This window comes from Dicentrarchus labrax, unplaced genomic scaffold, assembly GCF_905237075.1.
Source record: "Dicentrarchus labrax unplaced genomic scaffold, dlabrax2021, whole genome shotgun sequence".
Taxonomy (NCBI): domain Eukaryota; kingdom Metazoa; phylum Chordata; class Actinopteri; family Moronidae; genus Dicentrarchus; species Dicentrarchus labrax.
The window spans coordinates 7928920-7949423 of NW_026136713.1; the positions used below are offsets into that span (position 1 = coordinate 7928920).

A 20504-nucleotide genomic window follows, 5' to 3' on the forward strand; every position below is an offset into this window, starting at 1 on the left:
AGTTCAACATATGTTTTACTTACGGAAGAAACTCTCACTGGAAGAGCCGCTAATTAAAAACGTATTAACATATATTATATTTGCTCAATAAATCGAAACTGAATCAGAGTTGTGTGCTTTTGTTTTGTGGTAATTTGTATTTGAGGGTCATGTCAAGGACTGTGTCACCCAGCGGTCATCCAGAGACTTTTATTTTGAAATGCCCTCATTTTGATAGTTTCAATGCAGTCTACTGCCCTCTGTAGGGCAGAAAGAGTCACTGTCAGCACTGCCACAGGACATATAAGGCCATTTGCCCATGAAACAAGTGGCCTCTGCATATTTCTGAGGGCAAATTGAAAACAGCAGTAGAGACAGACACTTGTGACATTCTCTGGCATGAGACATTTTCGAGGACACATGGAGACAATTTACAAAGCTGGAAATACAGTCCAGGCTCAAGGAGACAAGCACAAATCATAAACAGTAAGACAGGAAGCTGTAGCTTTATTAAAGTTATACTGGAGTCTGAATAGACAGGAAGTTGGCTGCTGAGAACTTCACTTTACATTCACTGAGTAAACCTCTGCTGTTGTATAACTTGAACTAGTCTAAATCTGCTCTGACGTCTGTTTGTTCGATTCAAATAAGATGTGAAAGTGAAATATAAATCAGATGCACGTCAGCCGTTCATAGTACGTTTGAAGTTGATGTATTTTCCATGTGAACCTTGTTACCAAAGAGAACTGATACAAGGCCAAGAATTATGTAAACACATTCCCATATTATATCTTTCACTGCATGTCTGTTCTTGTCTGTTTACATTTTTCCACATTGTTCTGCATCTATAAGCCTCGACTTGGAGATGTCACCTGGTTGTTTTCACATTTTTATGACCTCCTGAATCAGAGTCATCGACGTCTCATTTCTCTTTCACTCAGGGTCATGTGTCGCTCTCTCATCAGCACACTCAGCCTTCATAGAGACTCACTGCAGTTCTGCACACTGACTCACTAGATTATCAGTCAGCGTGAGACACGCATGATGTTCACCAGCTGTTTGGGTTTTTTTTTTAACCACAGTGGCAGATTTCAGCTTTGATAAAGAGGCGCTCTCTTGTGTCTTGATAAGTTATTACAGGGACGGTGCTTGGATGGACTCATATTAGTGCCAGTTCTAACAGTATGTAGGGTGGTGTTCTTTCTTGTGTCTCTGCTGCAGCTATAGTACAGGGCTACCGCTCACTGTGAACGCCCTGAACTGGTTCCCAACCATTCAAAGTTGTGACACCGTCAAAATAAAGGTTAAGGCCTCAGTGTGTACACAAGAGGGATTTTCCTTCTTGGATTGTATCATTTGATGGACCTTTGAGGGCTCAAATGATACAATCCAAGAAGGAAAATTATCCAGTATTTTGCAAAAGAAATTGACATAGACCACAGAACATAGGTTATAAATGAGGACAGGCTTCTATGAAGAGAGTAGTTGAGGGCCATAAAAGAGGTATGATCAGAGGGAGAAATTGATAATAAACAATAAATATATCATATCTAGGAATATAAAAAAGAAAACAGACACAAAACTTATATAAGCCCTGACAAACACAACATTTTCTAATATTCCAATAAAATAAAATAGTTTAGAAACACTGCTACAGCTACCAAATAGATTCCCGTAATGTTATGTCTGAACTGAAGCATCTTACACATGCCATACATTTAAAAGATAAATTAAATTTCGGTTTTGGTTAGTGTGTCTGTTACTCCAATGTAAATTGTAAATTTTAATATATAAAAGTAATGTTATTTCCAGTATTAATACCTTTTAGGAAAGTAGGATTTACTGAAGTCAGATTCTAGACTACGTGATCTGTGTTTGTTACATAATTCAAGAGATTTTGAGGCCAAAAGGAGAAGTGTAGCATTTTGTGTTGAGCAGTTTGAAACTGAGACTCATTTGTGGTCAAAACAGATAACTTACAGCTCTCAGAAGCTTCAGGGTTCCTCTTGTTCTGGTATGATAATATATTGACAGAGAGCTGCTGGAATGCACACAGTGGTGTGAAGTGAGAGGAGGTACGACTGTACGTCCCTGTGTTTCTGTACACTGTGTGTTTGGATAGCTGGCTCTCTCCCCCACTGTATATCTCTCCTATACACTGTTTCCTTTTTCCTGTCTTCCCCTGTTAGGGCGTCACTATGTTCTCTTTTCCCCCTCTTCCCTCCGTTTCTTCCACTGTTGACAGAGCTCAGCTTTGCCCTGTTCTTTGTTTTTCATCTGTATTCCCGTCACTCCTCTGACTCTTTCTCTAACCCCCCGTCTCGGTGTTTTCGGGGTCACATTTGCTCCTTCATGTCTAAAAATACTCCCTTCAGCCTTCTGACACACTGACCCCTGCAGATAGTTAACTGGGTCGGGTTTATATAACACTGTAACACTGTCGTGTGGAGGGAGTGCCACTTCTCAGAGGCAGGTGAGGAATGAGGCACCTGTATGTGTACGAGTAGACGCACACATGGCTTCTACTATATTTAATGTAGTAGATTCATAAACAACTCAGAAAGCAGTCAAATGTTATGAAACAATGTCTATTTTTGATGGTTTGATATTTCTCTGTTCTTAACCTGTTCAAGCTCCATTCAGTGACCTCAAAACATCTGGAGTTCAACTTGAAAACACAGCTGTTACCTAAAAATATTATATTATACAATTTTTTCATGCAGCAAGAGAAAACTGCAGCCACACACGCAAGTAGGAACAAAACAACATGTAACTTTTAAGCATAATATAAATTTAAATCTTTCTATTTAATATGCTTCAAAGGCATGCTTTATATATGTCTACCCAAAATATTACACAGAGTCAATCAATTAAAAGGACAAGAATTTATTTCTTTTGAATACAGACAGCTGAATACAGAACAAATCAGAGCAGCTTTAGCATCACTGACATCTGTATCTTCAGCGAGTGCCTCAAAGTCCAGAGCGCAGTTTCACATTTTAAAAGGGAAGACGAGGATGAAGAGGCGATCTATCAAAGGAAGGAGAGGAGGAAGGGGAGATAAGTGCTAAGTTGGAGTCTGATTACCAGCGAGATATTGACCCCGTTTGTGCAGCGTGAAGGAGGAGGTGGTGGTTTAACACTGAACTGGCATTACAGCACTGTGAACATCACATTTACATCTCTGAGGTAACTGAATATGGACATTTCTGACCTGTTAAGACATTAACAGTCAAACAATATCATCATTTTCAAACTGTCTTTAAGATTTTGGAGTAGCAGAGAAGGATCACAACACTCAGAGTCTGTCATCTTCTTGATTGTTTCCTAAATTAAATATAATATAATCTATGTATATATATATATAAAGTCTAAAACATAGACATTGTCAGGTTGAGTCTTGTCAGGTGGCAGAGCATGAAAAGGGAAGTCTAGCAATGTTCGTGAGGTAGGCTGATAATGCAGTTTGGGGCTAAAAAAAGACGTGATAAAAACAGTCTCAGCTCGGCTCAGTCTCTCCTTTTTTTCCTCCAGTTTGGTTGTGTGGTGTCACCACCATTGGTCCAGTTCATTTTTATCTGCTTCAGGCTCAGCAGGGCGGTCTAGCTGCTGGTTGAGGTGCTCCGAACATCTCCTGCGAGGCGTAGGTGATGTAGAGGAAGCCGTCGGTGTCTCTGTGGCGAGAATACACCTCCCCCATGCTGGAGGACATGCAGGACATGCTCTTCTCTGCCACCAGGAGGAACAGAGCCTGTGTGGAGTCCAATGCAATCTTATTCCTAGCAGAAAGAAAAAGATGGTTGAAGAGGGTGGATGCAACAACAGTGAATCTGACAGCTCGGGGAGACAGTGGAGAGAAGGGATGGTTGCGTTGAGCAGAATAAAGCTTGTTTTTGAGTCTCCACAGTCACACAGAGTCACACATGGTTTACCTGAGCAGGCACAGGAACTGACCCAACGTGAGCTCAAAGGGAACCAGGAACTTAGATTTGTCCAACAGGGGAAGAGTCTGTTCACGGATGTAACGTTCAACAATCACCTGAACACAGAGACACACCTGAGGTCAGCTGGTATAGTGCCACCACACACATCACACACACACACACACACACACACACACACACAGAATATAAAGTGTAAAACTGGTGATTAAACTGTATTTGTGAAATACCAGAATGGAAAAGCAACTCACAGGTAATTTGTTGGGGAATTTAGACCGAATGCTGCACACTTCATCTTTTCTTGTTTCTGAAAAGAGATGTAATACACAGTTTTATAAAAACCAGCATCCACACATTGTTATAGCAAAGAATCAAGTAAAAGACGTGACATACCGAGGCATTTCCTTTGCTTGAAGGGCATCATCTCCATGGATTTCTCAAAAGGAGCCATGTTTGTTTGTTTGTTGCTTGGGGTGGCTTGCAGAGACCAGCTGTGATGGAGGCGGTGCGGCGGTCTTGCCCAGGCTGACGGTGAAGTCCCCTCGGGTGGAAGTCAGCAAACCCCAACGAGCTGCTCTGACTGCTGCCGTTTTATAGGAGGCAGAGTCGGGAGGAGTCGAAATATGTGACACCGACAAACAAAGACACACTCCACGTCCTGGTGGGCAGTGTGTGTGGATGAAGGGGTGCATCTGTGTGTGCGTGTGTGTGTGTGTGTGTGTGTGTGTGTGTGTGTGTGTGTGTGTGTGTGTGTGCGTGTGTGTGTGTGTGTGTGTGTGTGTGTGTGTGGTTCAAACCAGATTCACATATACTGCTTATCTCATGGAGCATTCTCACATCTACTTGTGATATTGGTGCTGCTGTCACATACACATTCACACAGTGGAGCACAACCCTGAGTGTAATGAGGGCAACCCACAATGTGAAGGGACATAAACAACACATGACAGTAATGATTCAGACAAACAGGAACATACAGGAACACACAAACCTGCCCGGTGCCAGCTTTATCATGAGGTCTGATTGCTCTGAGTTTGACCACATAAACATTTAGTTAACTCCTGACCTTTGGCCTCACTGTCCGATCGCCCTGTTGGCCACATTACAGCTGTTCATCATGTCCCGTATGTTATACTCCTGTTTCATTGATCACGATCAATAGTAGCAGTGACGTGGAGATTTAAAAACAGGGTTTATTTCAGGTGCAGGGTCTCCAAACTGAAGCAAATGTAAGTATGTATGTAGTTTATTGTTTTCTGATCTATTTATTGTTATTTACTGACTCCTTATTCACACATTTGTGTGACACTGAGCTCCAGAGAACGCCACCCAGTAAACACTGAAGACATTTTGTTTATCACAGCAGACAATGGGTCCTCTCAAGTGCCCTGAAGTATATTATTGACTTAAAGGAACCTTTGAAGCTCAAAAATATGTTAGTTATTAATTGACAAGGAATGATACAATTGGTTGACCTACATCTCTTTAATATATTGTGAGTGACGGCTATGAAGCAGGTGACAAGGACATGCAAACAGCGAGCTCCACCACAGCAAAATACACGATCCCCAACAACTGAACAAAGAAGTTATTAATAAGCCTGTGCTTTTCCTGCTATGGTGAGTCGAACTATACCAACAGTACATTTAAGGTATATTTAGTAGCTGTATTGTTTTTCTTTCTACTCTACAACATCTGTTATTTTGCAGATTCTGAATGATAATACAAAATATGATCAACACATAAATTATGACAGTTTAAAGGTCCACTATGTAACATTTTAGAGGATCTGTTGGCAGAAATGGAATATAATATTTATATGTATGTTTTCATTTGTGTATAATCACATGAAACTAAGAATCCTGGTGATTTGTTATCCAATGAGACATTTTTATCTACAGACGCTGAGGCTCTTCTTCAGTGGAGGCTGCCAGGTTTCTACAGTAGCCCAGAATGGACAAACTAAACACTGGCTGTAGGGAGTTTCACCTTTTCCACAGTTTCACAGCGGTATTGCTTCTTTTACTTAAATAAATGATCTGAGTACTCCTTTCACCTTTTTCACCTCCTTTTTTTTGGAAAAGGACAAACTCTATATGCTGATAAGGATCATGTGATGTGGTCAAAAGCTTGAGTGGGCCTTGAGTTGAGATCAGCTCAGAGATCCATAATGTTTTGTCTTCTGAAGGTATCATGTTACAGTATATGTGCTCTGTTTATTAGGTACACCGAGCTACCTTCCTGAAACATACAGTGTTCAAAAACTGGGGTGTTGGTTCAACTGTATGATCATTTTATAGGAGGGTATATATTGTGGTGCTATTGAACATTATACTGCTACTGTATTTAGTCTTCTGAATGTTACTGAATGTACATAGATTAACTCAGATATGGAAAACTTGAAGGAAGTCCTACTGTCAGGTTGTAGTTTGGTAGAAACACAGTCAGGCACAGATGCTCTGATGTGGGTGAAGATCGCCCTCTGCTGGTTGAAAGGTGGCACTAGAGCAAAGTGCACTGCACCTGTCAGGCACACACATACATTATCAACACCACTCATAAACTTTACCAGCAGCTTCACTGTGAATGAGTGAAGCTGAAAGAACCTGAATAATCTGCTTTTTTTCAAATTGAAGACTGCATTCTTGTAGGATATATGTTTAAAATAATATAAAGGCAATTTGTGAAAAGTTTTTATCCACAATAACAAACAGCCTTGATGAAGTATCCAACAGATTTAATAATAATGAGATGTATCATTAGTTTAAGAAGAATCTGAACATCTCCTGCGAGGCGTAGGTGATGTAGAGGAAGCCGTCGGTGTCTCTGTGGCGAGAATACACCTCCCCCATGCTGGAGGACATGCAGGACATGCTCTTCTCTGCCACCAGGAGGAACAGAGCCTGTGTGGAGTCCAATGCAATCTTATTCCTAGCAGAAAGAAAAAGATGGTTGAAGAGGGTGGATGCAACAACAGTGAATCTGACAGCTCGAGGAGACAGTGGAGAGAAGGGATGGTTGCGTTGAGCAGAATAAAGCTTGTTTTTGAGTCTCCACAGTCACACAGAGTCACACATGGTTTACCTGAGCAGGCACAGGAACTGACCCAACGTGAGCTCAAAGGGAACCAGGAACTTAGATTTGTCCAACAGGGGAAGAGTCTGTTCACGGATGTAACGTTCAACAATCACCTGAACACAGAGACACACCTGAGGTCAGCTGGTATAGTGCCACCACACACACACACACACACACACACACACACACACACACACACACACACACACACACACAGAATATAAAGTGTAAAACTGGTGATTAAACTGTATTTGTGAAATACCAGAATGGAAAAGCAACTCACAGGTAATTTGTTGGGGAATTTAGACCGAATGCTGCACACTTCATCTTTTCTTGTTTCTGAAAAGAGATGTAATACACAGTTTTATAAAAACCAGCATCCACACATTGTTATAGATGTTCCATTAGTTTAAGAAGAATCTGAATCTCATTCAGAGGGGCCACTGTTGACCCACTGCCCGCCAAAACCTGCATTCCCCAAGTTATCATTAAAGTCTAAAGTCTAGACCCAGAAACCAAAGTGTGTCAGTTAGTTTAAGATAATTTGATTAAACACGACCTTGTTTGGGATCATGCACCATTTAAACACAACATAAACTAAAATAATACAAGTCTGACACCAGTCTATGGTTAAATACAGCTCAACATAATCATATTGTATTTGTGCCTATTATAGGCGTCCAATGAGTGAGCCAGCACTAGGACCCTGAAACTGAGGCAGCTAAATGGAATTCGGCCATTCTTAATATTATTATGTACACCTGTAGTTTTCTCACCATTGTGGGTAAAAAAAAAGCTCTATTCCCTAACAAAAGTGTGTGTTTCTGGGGCCCTTGGGGCAAAGTCTGCTATAGCCTCCACTGATACCACTGGTGGTAGTACAGAGCACGATGAGGTCACTGTATATCCACACTTCCTCTATGGGAACACTGTGGGAATGTGAGTATTTTGTCCCCTGACAATGCAAGAGGGGGATCTTTTTTTTTCCACGCGTCCATTCGAATAACTTCCCCGACCAATCCGTGAGCAGCCCTGGTGCAGTGGCTCCTCCTCCTCCCCGCTGCCTGCTCCCACATGTAACGTTATCAGCCTCTGCCCGTCTGTTGCATTGTCTCATTGGGGACGCAGCGTACGGAGCGCAGAGCCATGGTAACTCCACCGGACCAGTAGGCTTATGAGTGACATTAGAAAAAAAAAAAAAAAAAAAAAAACCAGGACGGTGTCAACAGGAAATTAAGCCTGGATTAATATGAGACAAGGCTCGTTGATGTTCCCTCATTGTACCGGTGGCTTCATTAATTCTAGTCTTGTGCCAGTGAGCGGGGCTGAGGCTGTGGGCTGCATGGCACGTTAGAGATGGTGAGGGTTTTATTTTCCTTATTGCGTTAATTCAAGCGGCTGCTATGTTGCTTTCGCTCGTCCGGACCCGTGTTGCTCTACCTGGAGCGGGACCTTAGTCGGTTTCATTCCTCTCATCCATTGCACGGTAACCGAGCGGTGGTCAGCGGTGCGCCCCCGGTTCCGCCCGCCCCGACGAGGATGGCCGGCCGCCGTGGCTGCGTGAACTCGCTCTGGTCGGGCACCGAGCGCGTCCGCATCGGGGAGCGCCTCAAAGCGACGCTGGCCGGGGTGCTGGAGCTGGAGGTGCTCAGGTGCAAACACCTGGAGATGGTGGACGCCGCTCTGGAGGTCCGAGCCGACGCAGACGCCGACGACGAGCCGCGGGCGGCGGAGGAGGGGAGCGGGACCCTGGAGAACGCCGCCTCGGATGCCGAGCGTGGCTCTGCGACATCCCGCAGGCAACAGGTCAGTCAGTGCGTCTGCCAGCTCTTAGCCCGGATCTCTACATGACGGGATTATTAAATATGGATGCGGGGATGATGGTGATCCGCCAACAAGCCGGTCCCTCTGCGGCTCAGTAGACAGATTTTATCACTGCCTGGCGGCGCATGGCCGTGCCGAGACCTGAACACCCAACCGGTGCCAGAGACCATCCAAGCATGCAGCCTGATCATTTTACACAGCAGCAGTGTGTGTGTGTGTGTGTGTGTGTGTGTGTGTGTGTGTGTGTGTGTGTGTGTGTGTGTGTGACCATCACATGGACCAAATGTCATTGAGGTCGGGGTTCCAGGACCAGCTCCTGTCTGGCTGGCTCTGTGCCCTGCCTCAAGGTTAGAAAGGGAGGATGTGTGTTGGGATACAGGCGCTAAAATCAGGTGGAGGTATTAACACACAAGCCATCAGCCAGGCACTGCTGCATTTCTTGGCTCTGGTCGGTAAGCTCATCAGCTGTAAAGGTCACTTTGGCACCCAGTTTGCATTCAAATCACTATGATCACAATATGAAGGTAGACTCCATCACTGTCCGTCATCTTGACGAGCCAAAAGTGCAGTTTTGATCTTTTATTGTCAAATGCTCCAGGGTAATGTGACAGAAAGGTTAGGATGTGGTGATCTCTTCTAACACACCCACATATAAAGTAACCCATTTCCCAACCTTGTCCTGAAATGCATACGCAGGTCTTTTTGTGATGGGAATGTGGGGAATGTGGGTTGACATGTAATACAGGAGGACAGGATGTGAACAGGTCCCCATCCTGAGGCCTGGACACGAAGGCTGCAGGTGATCTGGTCCATTATTCCTGAAGGTGAACTGAATTTGAACCCGTGAATCTATTGAAAAGGAGAGGATAAAAGTGACAGTGAGTGCACCCAGCAGGGTTCTATGGTTAGAAATGGGAGATGTATAAATTAATCAATATAAAACGGGCATTGGAATCTGAAGAGCAGCTGGGATGACTAGAGCTGAAAAATTTGTCAGAAACATAATCAGCAACTAGTTGGAAAAGGAAATTAAGCATTTAAGTCAATTTTCAAGCAAGATTACCAGACAAATCCTAGTTACAACCTCTTAAATGTGACGGTTTGCAGATTATGTGTGTCCTTTATGATGATAAACTCTATTATAAACCAAAATATTTTGGTTTTGGACTGGTTCAGAAAGGATTATTTTCAAAAATAATGGTTGCTTTCAGCTTTGGGTAACACCACAGCCTTTGTTTCATGTCCTATGACCATTTTATTTTCATCATAGGGTGCCAATTTCAACAATAATTGCACTTTCCCACCACATAAACAGCCCTTTTTAATAAAACCATCCTCTTTCCAGCAGTGAAATTTGCTCTTTAAGACCAAAACATAAAAAAAAGATACATGACTGACTTCTTTTGTGGGCCTAAACCTAAACCGTTTTGCACAGAGTGTGCAGTGACGTGCGTGTTATTTTGTCTGTCGTGGATTATCTCAAGATCATTTCCAGCTTTGAACCAACCAGTGACATGACAGGTTCGTGCTGTGTTCAGTGTCTGCCGGTGCTGAGGAGCTTTTTTTTCTACCTCAGATATTAAACAGGGTCATCCTTGGCTGCTTTTTATTGTTATTCTGAGAAAGTAACAGATACTTTATCCCCGGTCACTTTGGACAGAGTGTTATTACACTGTGATTGTGTTCCTGATACTAATGAGCCGTGTTAGTCAGCAGCCTGCAGCACATTAATACATGTTCTGTTTAAATCAGGCCACAGCTGAGGTCGCCTTTCGCTCAACGGTGTATTTATTTGTCAAAATCATATTAGATCGAATCCCTTATAGACTGCACTGAAGGGGAGGAAAACAACTCTAAAAAATGAAATCTGTTTTTAACCAGTGCAGGGACAGACATTGCAGTCCCATCTGAGGGAGGGCATCTGTATGGAAGTGTGGCTCACAATGTGCTGCCTTCCTCACCGCCCACCTACCAACATCTCCTCTGTATTTTTCCCCCTGTGGTGATGAGATATCCTGTGGAGAGGCCGAGCAGCATTGCTCATTCTCACCTCTGAAGGGAGCTGCCGGTGTAGTGGAGCAGCCTGGCACGCTGCCCTCTGCCCGGGTCGGCCTCCACCAACACACACACACAACATTTGCATAAATAGAGACAAATTGTTGTTCTTGTTGTTGCAAAAGTGGCCATATTACTGCTGCAGCTGGAGAGAGAACAATGAGGGGAGAGTTGTTTATTCACTACTATAAAGGTGGAACAGTTATTCTCACTGTAAAGGTTTCAGCCCCAAACACATTAAATTCGTTTTATCTGAAATTCATTATTACTGCTCTGAAAAATGCAGGTTGTTCTGCTTATAAAAAATATCACTGTTTGTAAGCTGAGGATTACGTGACTCACAGCATAATGCGCTCTACTTTAACACAAGCTCTGTAGTTTTTTTTTTTTAAATTAAACTCTTGAAATGTGATTCACCTCTTTAATAGCAGAGGGATTGCAGAAGTTATCATTGTGCAAATCCATATTTGGCACAGGTTGGGATTATCATGGCTGTATGGTGTCATCTGTGATGGGAACAATGTAATTTAAAATGACTCTTCATCTTTTCAACCATGTGCAATGTAGTTTGTGAAGCATGCAGGCTTTTTGAAAAATCTAAAACAACGCCTCTTTTCAATACTGTTTGTGGTAAGAAAACACATTTAATTTGCATAAATATGTTTCAATAGCATAAATAATTCAGTTCTGGGCATGCAAATAGAGCCAGCTTTGATTTATTATTCTGCATGTATTGTATAAACTAGAGAAAACTTTGAGTTCTCAGTATGTAACGCATTAGTCTCTTCACACTTTTCTGCAACTCTTCTTGCCTTCAGAATGTGTGTCGATTGTTGCCACTTTTGCCCTACAGTGTTCAAAAATAACATTTCTCCTGGCTGAAGAAAGCACATAGAGGACGGGGGGTGGGAGAAGTAAGGATTATGCTGCAGAGCTTCCCTCACTTCACATATAAAGTAGAGCCGCTACGATCAGTCGAATTCATCAGCAACTATTTTTATTTAGTTTCAGCTTCAAACAAAGTTAAAGTAGTTTCTTGTCTCAACAGAATATTAACTGAATATCTTTGGGTTCTGAGCTGTTTCTCAAACAAAACAAAGCATTTGATGACATTATCCTGGTCTTTAGGAAACTGTGATGGGCTTTTATCAGTTTACTTACCTTTTATAGACCAGATGACTAAATTATTTGAGAATATAATCATCAGATGAATTATATACAGTGTGTGTATGCGTCTCTACACCATCTGCAATGCTGTGCACGCTCTTACTGAAGGCAGCCTTGAAATTAGGTGTAGTATTGGAAAGCATCATCTTACATGGAGAGCCATTACTCTGACTTGTGGAGTGAGACAGCTTTTGTCTGGTTCTTTGCCTCGGGATCCTTCTGAGCTCAGCTAGAAGTCTGTAACATTGATACTTTTAAACGCAATGAAAGATTCACCTGAACGTTTCAGAAAGGCTGGAGCGCATCACTGAAGATGAAGATGCACAGCGTGGGCTGTCTTTAAATTTCAATACCACATTAATAATGCATGAAACAATAAATACTGCGCCGTGCAGAACAAGCAAGTACTCCTCACCAAACACTCGCTCCGGCCTACACTGTTTGACCAAATTATTCTGCCTCAACATGGCAACCGCTGCAATTTGTCTCGCTGTAATGACATAATGCACTTATTAAGAGGAGGTGTGTTGCTTGTGCAGCTGCGATCACTGTGGCATTATCATCCAATCGACCCATACATTGCCTTCATATTGTTCCATAGGGGCTGTACTGCTCCCTCTCATGAAGGGAATATCATATTACAGAGCTCTGAGCTGACCCCCACCCACTTGTCTGTCAGCCTCCTATGATTTGATCATGCACTGGTCTGTGTGTAACATTATACCCTGTTATGTGCAATGCATTATGCTGTTGGGGGATAATATGGAGGACTAGAGGTTTGTGTAAAAGATGGGGGTCCTTTTAAATAGACAGAATCAGAGATTGGAAAACTTAAGTTGAGGCCTTTTACAAATGCAGAAGTGCATTTGCAGTGAGTGGGATTGTGTGGCAGAACAGTCAACAGAACATACAGGCGAGCGAGAGTCACAGCCAGACCGGATTTTGTGTGTTCAGGCTGAGTATGAGTTAAATCTTTCGCCAGGCCCGTTGTGCTGTTGTGGTTCTGTGTGGGAGGAGAGGCGAGTGAGAGTTAGAGAGCGAGCAGCTGTAGCTATGGTGAGTACGGGGCGGCTGGCTCGAAGGATGTTATAGAAGTGTGGAGGGGGGATTATTTGTCGGTGGTGGTGGTGGTGGGGGGGGTCCTTCAAGATGCCCTTCTCTCTCACCCGGCAACCACTCGCCCCCCCTGTCCTCCCCGCCTCACCCTCCCTCCACCGCCTTCACTCACTCAGTGACTCACTCTCTTATTTCTCAGTCTCTGTCTCTTTTTCTGTCCCTCTCACTCACTCTGTTTCTTCTTTTTTTTTTTTTTTTGGTCACCCACTCACGACTCACTTTAGATTCACTGGAAAAAAAAAGAGAAAAAGAAAACAGGGGACAGGAGTGAGTCGCAGCTCCTGATCTCACAGAGGAAGCGAGGAGATAAGCCCAAGACAAGTCAAAGTCTGTAACTCTTTCTCTCATTTCTTCTCCTTCCTTCCCTCCTTTCTCCTCAGTCCATCCCCCCCCTTCCCTTCTGCTGCTCAGGCTGGTCTTTGTTACGTCATCTGTCTTCTCCCATTATCTTCTGAACCCCCCCTCTCCTCCCTTCTGTTGCCCCGGCACTGAGTCACTACCTGTATTGTTTCCTCAGTAACAAGAGGATTGATCAGTGCCACTCACAGTGTCTCTGTTGTCTGGGCTCGATCAGTCTAAGGCAGGGGCTCCTCTTGGCTGCTCTCCTGGAGGGGTGGGTAGGGGATTTGAAGGATAATTGGAGGAGGGGGGTTACTCTACCAAGCCCTTACTAATCTAGGAAATGTAGGCACTTTGCTAACTTGACGGGGCGTTTGTTATTGTTGTCGGTGTGTGCAGGGCCTCATTCCTGGCTGTTCCGGTAAGCGGTGTGACGTCATCGGAGCGTGTTTCTGGTAAATGATATTATGGACGTATAAGCCCACAGGTCTTTTCACACGGCTCTAACTGTGTCTCTACGCTGACAAAGACATGAAGTACCAAGGAGTTGTGTGTTTAAAGCAGTGGTGGAAAGTAATTCAATAAGTTTATCCAAGTGCTGTATAGCCCCATTTTGAAGTATTTCCATTTGATGTTACTTTATACATCTTCTCCACCACATTTCGGAGGGATGTGTCGTACTTTTTACTCCACTTTTTCTGATTTTCTACATTTAAAAACTAAATTAAATTAGAATTAAAGAGTTAAATCAGTGGTTCGCAACCTGTCTGTCTTATGATGCTTTACAATAAAGCAGTGTGTGGTTGGGGCCTCTTGTTGTGTTTCAGTTGTTAGTTAGTGACATTTCCCCTCTGTACATAGTTTCATTTAAATAACTTGCATCACTATTAATAATCTGATAATGTAATATACAATAATATATCACTCACAGAGGACATCTGTCTACAGAACAAGTTTAGCCAGTAATACTTATGTACTTAAAGACTTTTTTGTAATTGAATATTTTTGTATTGTTGTATTGGTACTTTTACTTAAGTAAAAGATCTCACTCAATACATGACATGCAAAGCAATAAAATGGGGAATCTTTCTGTTTTACAGAGTGAAACACAGTACATTGTTTCGAACATTATGCAGTATGTGTTAATTTCTGACTTTGGAAACAGCACTTTGACCAAAGACTATCACGCTAAGGTTTCTTTTTCTTTGTGTCCTGAGCAGAAGGAATTGCTCAGTTGTTGTCATGGTGATGGTTTAGCTTGTCATCACGTTACTTAAGTATGTAATTTTGGTTACAATATAAGAGGTAGTTGTATATGGGGGGGAGGGTAACCACTGCCACTGTTCAAAGATGGTCTCCTCAGTCTTTCTCCGGCCATCCACTCACTCCTGGTGTATGGCTTTAAAGACTTTTATATGGGGTTTTTGCATACATTTTCCATCAGAAAGTATATTTATGGTTATGATTATAATGATTTAATATTGTCTGGCACTACCTCCATCGATATTTAGGAGGCACATTACCCACAATACTGGCTACCTTGATCATCTGCTGTCAATAATGGCACTCTTAGAAAGACTGTAGAATATGACTGGAGACAAAACACTCAAAACTGGATAATAATTCAATATTATCCTTTATTAATCCTAGTGTGATGATATGATCATGCATGTAATGACTCGGAGAAAACTGTCAAACAGTGGAACATAATTTGTTGCAGTGAACATACATTTTAATATTTAATACGTGATTTTGCATAGGTTGTCCATGTTGTGATAGATACAGGAAAATAATGTCAGCTAATCCAACTCTTGATTTTATATTACATAGTTGATTGGGAGATGAACAATTCTGTTGAATATGCATGTAGTCAAAGTCACATAATTTAAATATTTTGGTCAAAGATACTGTAATATTTGATTTTATCAATATTGCTCAAGTCTAACTTGTCACATGTTTGGTTTTTCTCAGGCTCTGTCTCCCTCAGACGCAGTGGTATTGCCTTGTCAGAGCAGCCCAGAGGACTGTGGCAGTAATTCAGTGGATGGGACGGTCCACTCCTCATCTGGCAGGGGGAGTAATTCACGATGGTCTACTCTGTCCTGGGACGCCCCGTCTGACCTGCTCTCGCCACCAACACCGGACCCCAGTGGTACGGTCCATCTGGACTGTGACTCCAGACCTAGTTCAGGTAAACACACACACACACCCCTAAGCACTTGTGTGCAGTGGTCAACAGTACTTGGTCCATTGCGCTACCCTGGACAATGACCAACACAGTTTGACACCTTCTGATATAAGTACAGCTCACCTTGTGTAAGAGAAGTCCCATTAAACATTAACCACACTCTTTTTACTTCTGTTTGCTTGCACTGTGTGACTAGGCACTGACTCTCTGACTTCTCTCTCTGTCAACTTTTCAGCCTTTGTTGCCTAACTCTTATCCACTCTCTTTGTAACTGTGGTCTCTGTGTCTCTACACCCAACTTAGACATTCCTCTCCCTGCTATGCACTCATGCACGCCTTTATTTTATACGTCTTTACTTTCCTGTTGAAGAATCTGAAATCTGAATCTGAATTCAAACCTAAAAACTGGAAAACATGACATCCTTCATCAGCAAAGACGTACCAGACAAAGAGTACATGGAACAGCAAGTGGCAACAGTGTGACATTCATGTGAATAAAATTGTTGAATGTGGTGTGATGTTTTTTACATAACGAGCAGTGACATATTGTGAGCAGTCCACAAAGGAATAAAAAGAAAAGCAACAAGTCGGCAACACACAAAACAGGAGTGGGAATAAGAACAATCCCTACTCTAGAGAATTGATTATAACACATATAATAATATAATGGGTAATATATTACAGCAAAACCAGAGAGGTCAGGACTCCGATATCATTAGTGCCTCTGAGTATTATTAAAAAATATTAAAAAATAACATTAGAGGCACATACATAGTGAACTTGTTTCCCTCTCTCTTCAAGGTTTCTATTCAGTGAGCGGGAGCTCTCTGTCGGACTCTTGCTACTCTGTGTCCAGTGATGCTGCTCAGGGAGGATCAGGGCCACCAGCTAGACCCCTGAAGCTGTGGGAGCAGGTTCCTCCATCTACTGACAACACTGACATCCTGTGGTCAGAAGGTGCAGTGCAGCAGCAACAGCAGCAGCAGCAACAGCAACAACAGCAACAACAGCAGCAACAGCAACATCAGCGTGCACTGCAGAGCAGCCAGGAAGATGCTGAACTAACAGAAGGGACACCAGTTTCAGGTGAGCTGGCTCAGACAGTACTTAATCCCTCCATGTCAATGTGAATTTGCAGCTGAAATTGGTTCAAGCACTGCTCTGGCTATAAACAGCAGTGGAGATGAATAAATAAATATTTATGGAATGATAATATAATCTTATCTCTTTTTTTTTTATCTCTTACAGTCCAAAGTGACCTTGAAGCGACTGGTCTGAGTTTTCTGTCTGACCTCTGCTCAGGACTCGGTGACTCCCTGATTTCTTCTCTCCTCCCACTTCTTGACTCCACCTCCTCTTCCTCCGCCTCCTCCCTCCATCCAAAACCCCAGCTGGACCCTCGCTACTGCACAGACCTGGTGTCCCGTCGGACCAAAGAGGTGTACCCCTACCCCAGCCCGCTGCACGCCGTCGCCCTCCAGAGCCCCCTCTTCACCTCCCCGAGCCAGGAGCAATCAGTATCTCCAAGCCTCGAGGGACCCCAACTAGATGAACCGCAAGAGTCCAACGCTGATCTAACTCTGCCTCTCCAGACGCACCAGCAACCTGCCCTGACTTCCTTCACCCAGCTGGAGCAGTACATCTCTCGACTGGCTCGACAGTACCACAGTCGGGTAACCTCCTCCACCTCCGATCTCACTTCAGCTGCAACCTTTGGTCCAGTCACACACAGAGGCCTTTGTACCCCAGGCAAAAGTCACGGTTCCACCCAGTCCCTTTCTGCCTTTGAGAGCCGCAGTACACTCAGTGTCACTCCCTGCAAGTCACTCCTGGGAAACTCTGCCAGAGTCAGTCTCAGCACTACCGGGAAAAAAGCCACTAGGAATTCAATCAACCTGGGAAACCTTCCTTCAGCAACTGGAGAGGACTTGAACATAAATCTGCATCTCAACCTGAACCTGAACCTGACTCCTGGTTTAAATTCTAGCCGGGGACTGGTGGACAATCCCAAAAATGGCAGTTGTGGAGCTTTGAGGAGCGACTTTGCTCCAGCTTCCACAGCTTCTGCTACATCGCTCTCCTCTGCTGCGCCCACTCCAGCACTTAGAACTCGCCCTCGCATTTCAACATGTCCCAGCAGCCTGAGCCACCGCAGTTCCCTGGAGGTCACCTCAGGGCCTGGACCCAGTTCTGGATTTGGTTCATCTGCTTTCTGTCGCTCATTAGACTGGAGCAGTGGTGCTCCAACTGAGACTGGACCATCAGTGGTTGGTTCAAGCTCTGGATCAGCTCCTGGATCTCAGCGCAGCAGCCTGATCCAAGAGTCCAGCTCCAGTCCCAAAATAAGCGAAGACTCCCCCATGGTGGGGGAGATCTCTCGCCTCTCTGGCCTCTCTAAGGCTGTTGTGGTCGGACTTATGGAACAAGGTGTGGAGCTGGACATTGACTGTTTCCAAACCGATACTGCAGGAGAGGTGAGGGGTCACAGTAAAACTCACCTGACAGCCCCGCCTGATCAGTCACATGACTATACTAGACTGACTGACCTGAATCCCCAGAGACCGATACAGCTGTCTCTAAGTGTCACCCATTCTCCACAGTCTCAGTGCAGCCTTACCCCTCCTCTCTCACACTCCAGCAGCCCCATACACCCTTATCAGTCCATCCATATTCCCTCTCCCCACTACTCCTCACACTGCCACTACCAGCAGATCCCTTCCCCATCTGACCTTCCCTCTTCCACAGCCTCGTCCCCTGCCTCCCGGCCCAACCCCCGGGGCCGCTCCCCTCCCCGGCCTCTGCAGCCGTCCCCTCTGGGTGCCACCCCACTCTCTGTTTTTCGACGGGATGCACCCTTCCAGTGCTCTCTGCCACGCACCAGTTCGAGGAGCTCTCCTTTGGAGCATGGCGGTATCCAACCAAGGGGTGGATCACTACGGCAAAGTGGGGGAGGAAGTGGGGGTAGCGGTGGGTGGAAGAGGGCAGAGGGGGAGGGGCTTTACAGAGGAAAGCATGCCTCACACAAGTTGATCAGGGCAGCCACAGTAAGCAGCTATGCCAAGAGAGAGGACTATAGCTCCGTGTGGAGTGAGGAACAGGAGCGATCAGCAGCCAAGACACCCAGGAAGACCTCCAACAAACTCTGGAGGGGCTTTGAGGGACGCCTTTGGGGCAAAGAGTCTGAAAGCGAGAGGGAGGAGATGGACCGAGCTGAGTATGGCTACGGTTGGAGGAGGAACAGCATTGGAAGCTGGAGGAGGGAGCATCGAAGGTGGAAAGCTTCATCCAGCAGCAACGACAAGAGGCCAAAGGTAGAGAACTCCCCCATCTTCTCAAAGAAGAAGGGGAAGGAAGAAGGTGAGAGACGCAGCTCCAGCCTCAAGCTCTCCAGAAGGGCTTTGTTCAGGAGTGAGTCCCAAGGCTTACTGGTGCCTCGTAACCACAGCGAAGAGCACTCGAAGCGGGCACACTGGGTCTCCTCATTAGACGTGGGTCAAGGTGGCATGTACATCAGCAAAGAGGAAGGGGTCAGACTGCTGAGAGCAAAGGAGGAAGACAAACGCCTGTCCTCCACCGCTAGCCTCTTCAACCTCTCTCGTTCTCAAAGCCTGGAAGGCAGCTGCCATTCCCTCTCCCCTCTCTCCTCCCCTTCCTTTTCTCCGTCCCCTCCACCACGGATGCCCCTCCAGCGCTCGCGATCCCTGAGGGACTTGGGGAGGAGAGTGTTTGGCTCCATGAGGTCCCTGAGTCTCAAACGGAAGCCATCCAAGAAGTGACATTTGTACAGTAAACGAACATCACAGTAAATGCATCTTCCATGTGTTACGTTCAGAACATCACTGATGGTTGGTATAATGGTAAAAGAAAGTGCCATTAGTTTTAAATTTCAAGCTTCAAAGATGTGATTGATACACTGGTTTTTATAATAGAGATAAAATATATCTGCTGGTCTTTTCATCTACCATCATTAGGATGGAAGTTACTTTCAGGCACATGAAGCTTGTAAAACCTTTCATTTTTGGCTTATATAATTCAATCTAGTAATGTTTTTGGACATTTTTAAAGACTTAGACACCTTTTATATCCCTCCAACAAACTATTAAATGTCAAATTTCTCCAAACAGGTTCTGCAGCATAATCAGTGAGCTTTGCAGCCAAGTGTTTCCTCACTGACAATGTGTTAATGTATATTGTGCACCCTATAGTACTAAGCTGTAGGATGTAGGATGGCCCACAGACAAATGTCAGTGAAGAAAACAGGTGACGACTTTATTTAAGGGTGAATATTTGCTTTTAGGAGCTGCAACGAACTACAAACCTTTTAAAAACTTTAGCGTGGAGTTTTTCATAGTGTGAATGCTCAAAGTATTTGACATTTCAACAGGAAAACTATTCTGGGATCTTTTTGTGGTTGAAAAGTATCCTGATTTGAAGATACTGACTATGAACTCATAATATTGGCTATAAGCAGCTTCATTACATATTGGTTGAATTCTCCTGTAACCATGAGTATGAATGTGTATGTACACCCGCCTTCTGCATGCTGCTCTGTGACTTGTTCAGTGATTATAGCTATTGTGAGAATGTGATATTCCTCTTTGTTTATGGGTAATATTGCCTCTGAAGTACAATCATATTGGCCAGATAATGACCAAAACTAAGCAAATACTCTTTAACTTGATATTGTGCTCAGGATTTTCAAATAAATATTGAATGATTAAAATATTGATGCGTTATTTGAGACAAAATGTGGCTTCTCATGGCTTACTATTAATAAAATAAACTTATGACTATGTGTACTGTGCCTGAAATGCCTA

At 43.9% G+C, this 20504-nt stretch overlaps 2 protein-coding genes across 2 annotated transcripts; one reads left to right on the forward strand and one right to left on the reverse strand.

Annotated features, from left to right (window-relative positions):
• Positions 1-2849: 2849 nt before the first annotated feature.
• Positions 2850-7472, reverse strand: map1lc3cl (microtubule-associated protein 1 light chain 3 gamma, like). The gene is made up of 8 exons (XM_051420941.1): positions 7454-7472; positions 7282-7337; positions 7005-7111; positions 6702-6851; positions 4314-4474; positions 4172-4227; positions 3912-4018; positions 2850-3758 (listed from the first exon to the last, which is right to left on the reverse strand). The coding sequence occupies exons 1-8, from the start codon at positions 7470-7472 to the stop codon at positions 3569-3571; spliced, it is 846 nt and encodes a 281-aa protein (XP_051276901.1). The 3' UTR covers positions 2850-3568.
• Positions 7473-7794: 322 nt separating this feature from the next.
• si:ch211-168f7.5 (ataxin-2 homolog) lies at positions 7795-20482 on the forward strand. The gene is made up of 4 exons (XM_051419519.1): positions 7795-8804; positions 15471-15690; positions 16489-16773; positions 16936-20482. Exons 1-4 carry the CDS (start codon positions 8538-8540, stop codon positions 19461-19463), a joined length of 3300 nt encoding a protein of 1099 aa, XP_051275479.1. The 5' UTR covers positions 7795-8537; the 3' UTR covers positions 19464-20482.
• Positions 20483-20504: the final 22 nt, after the last annotated feature.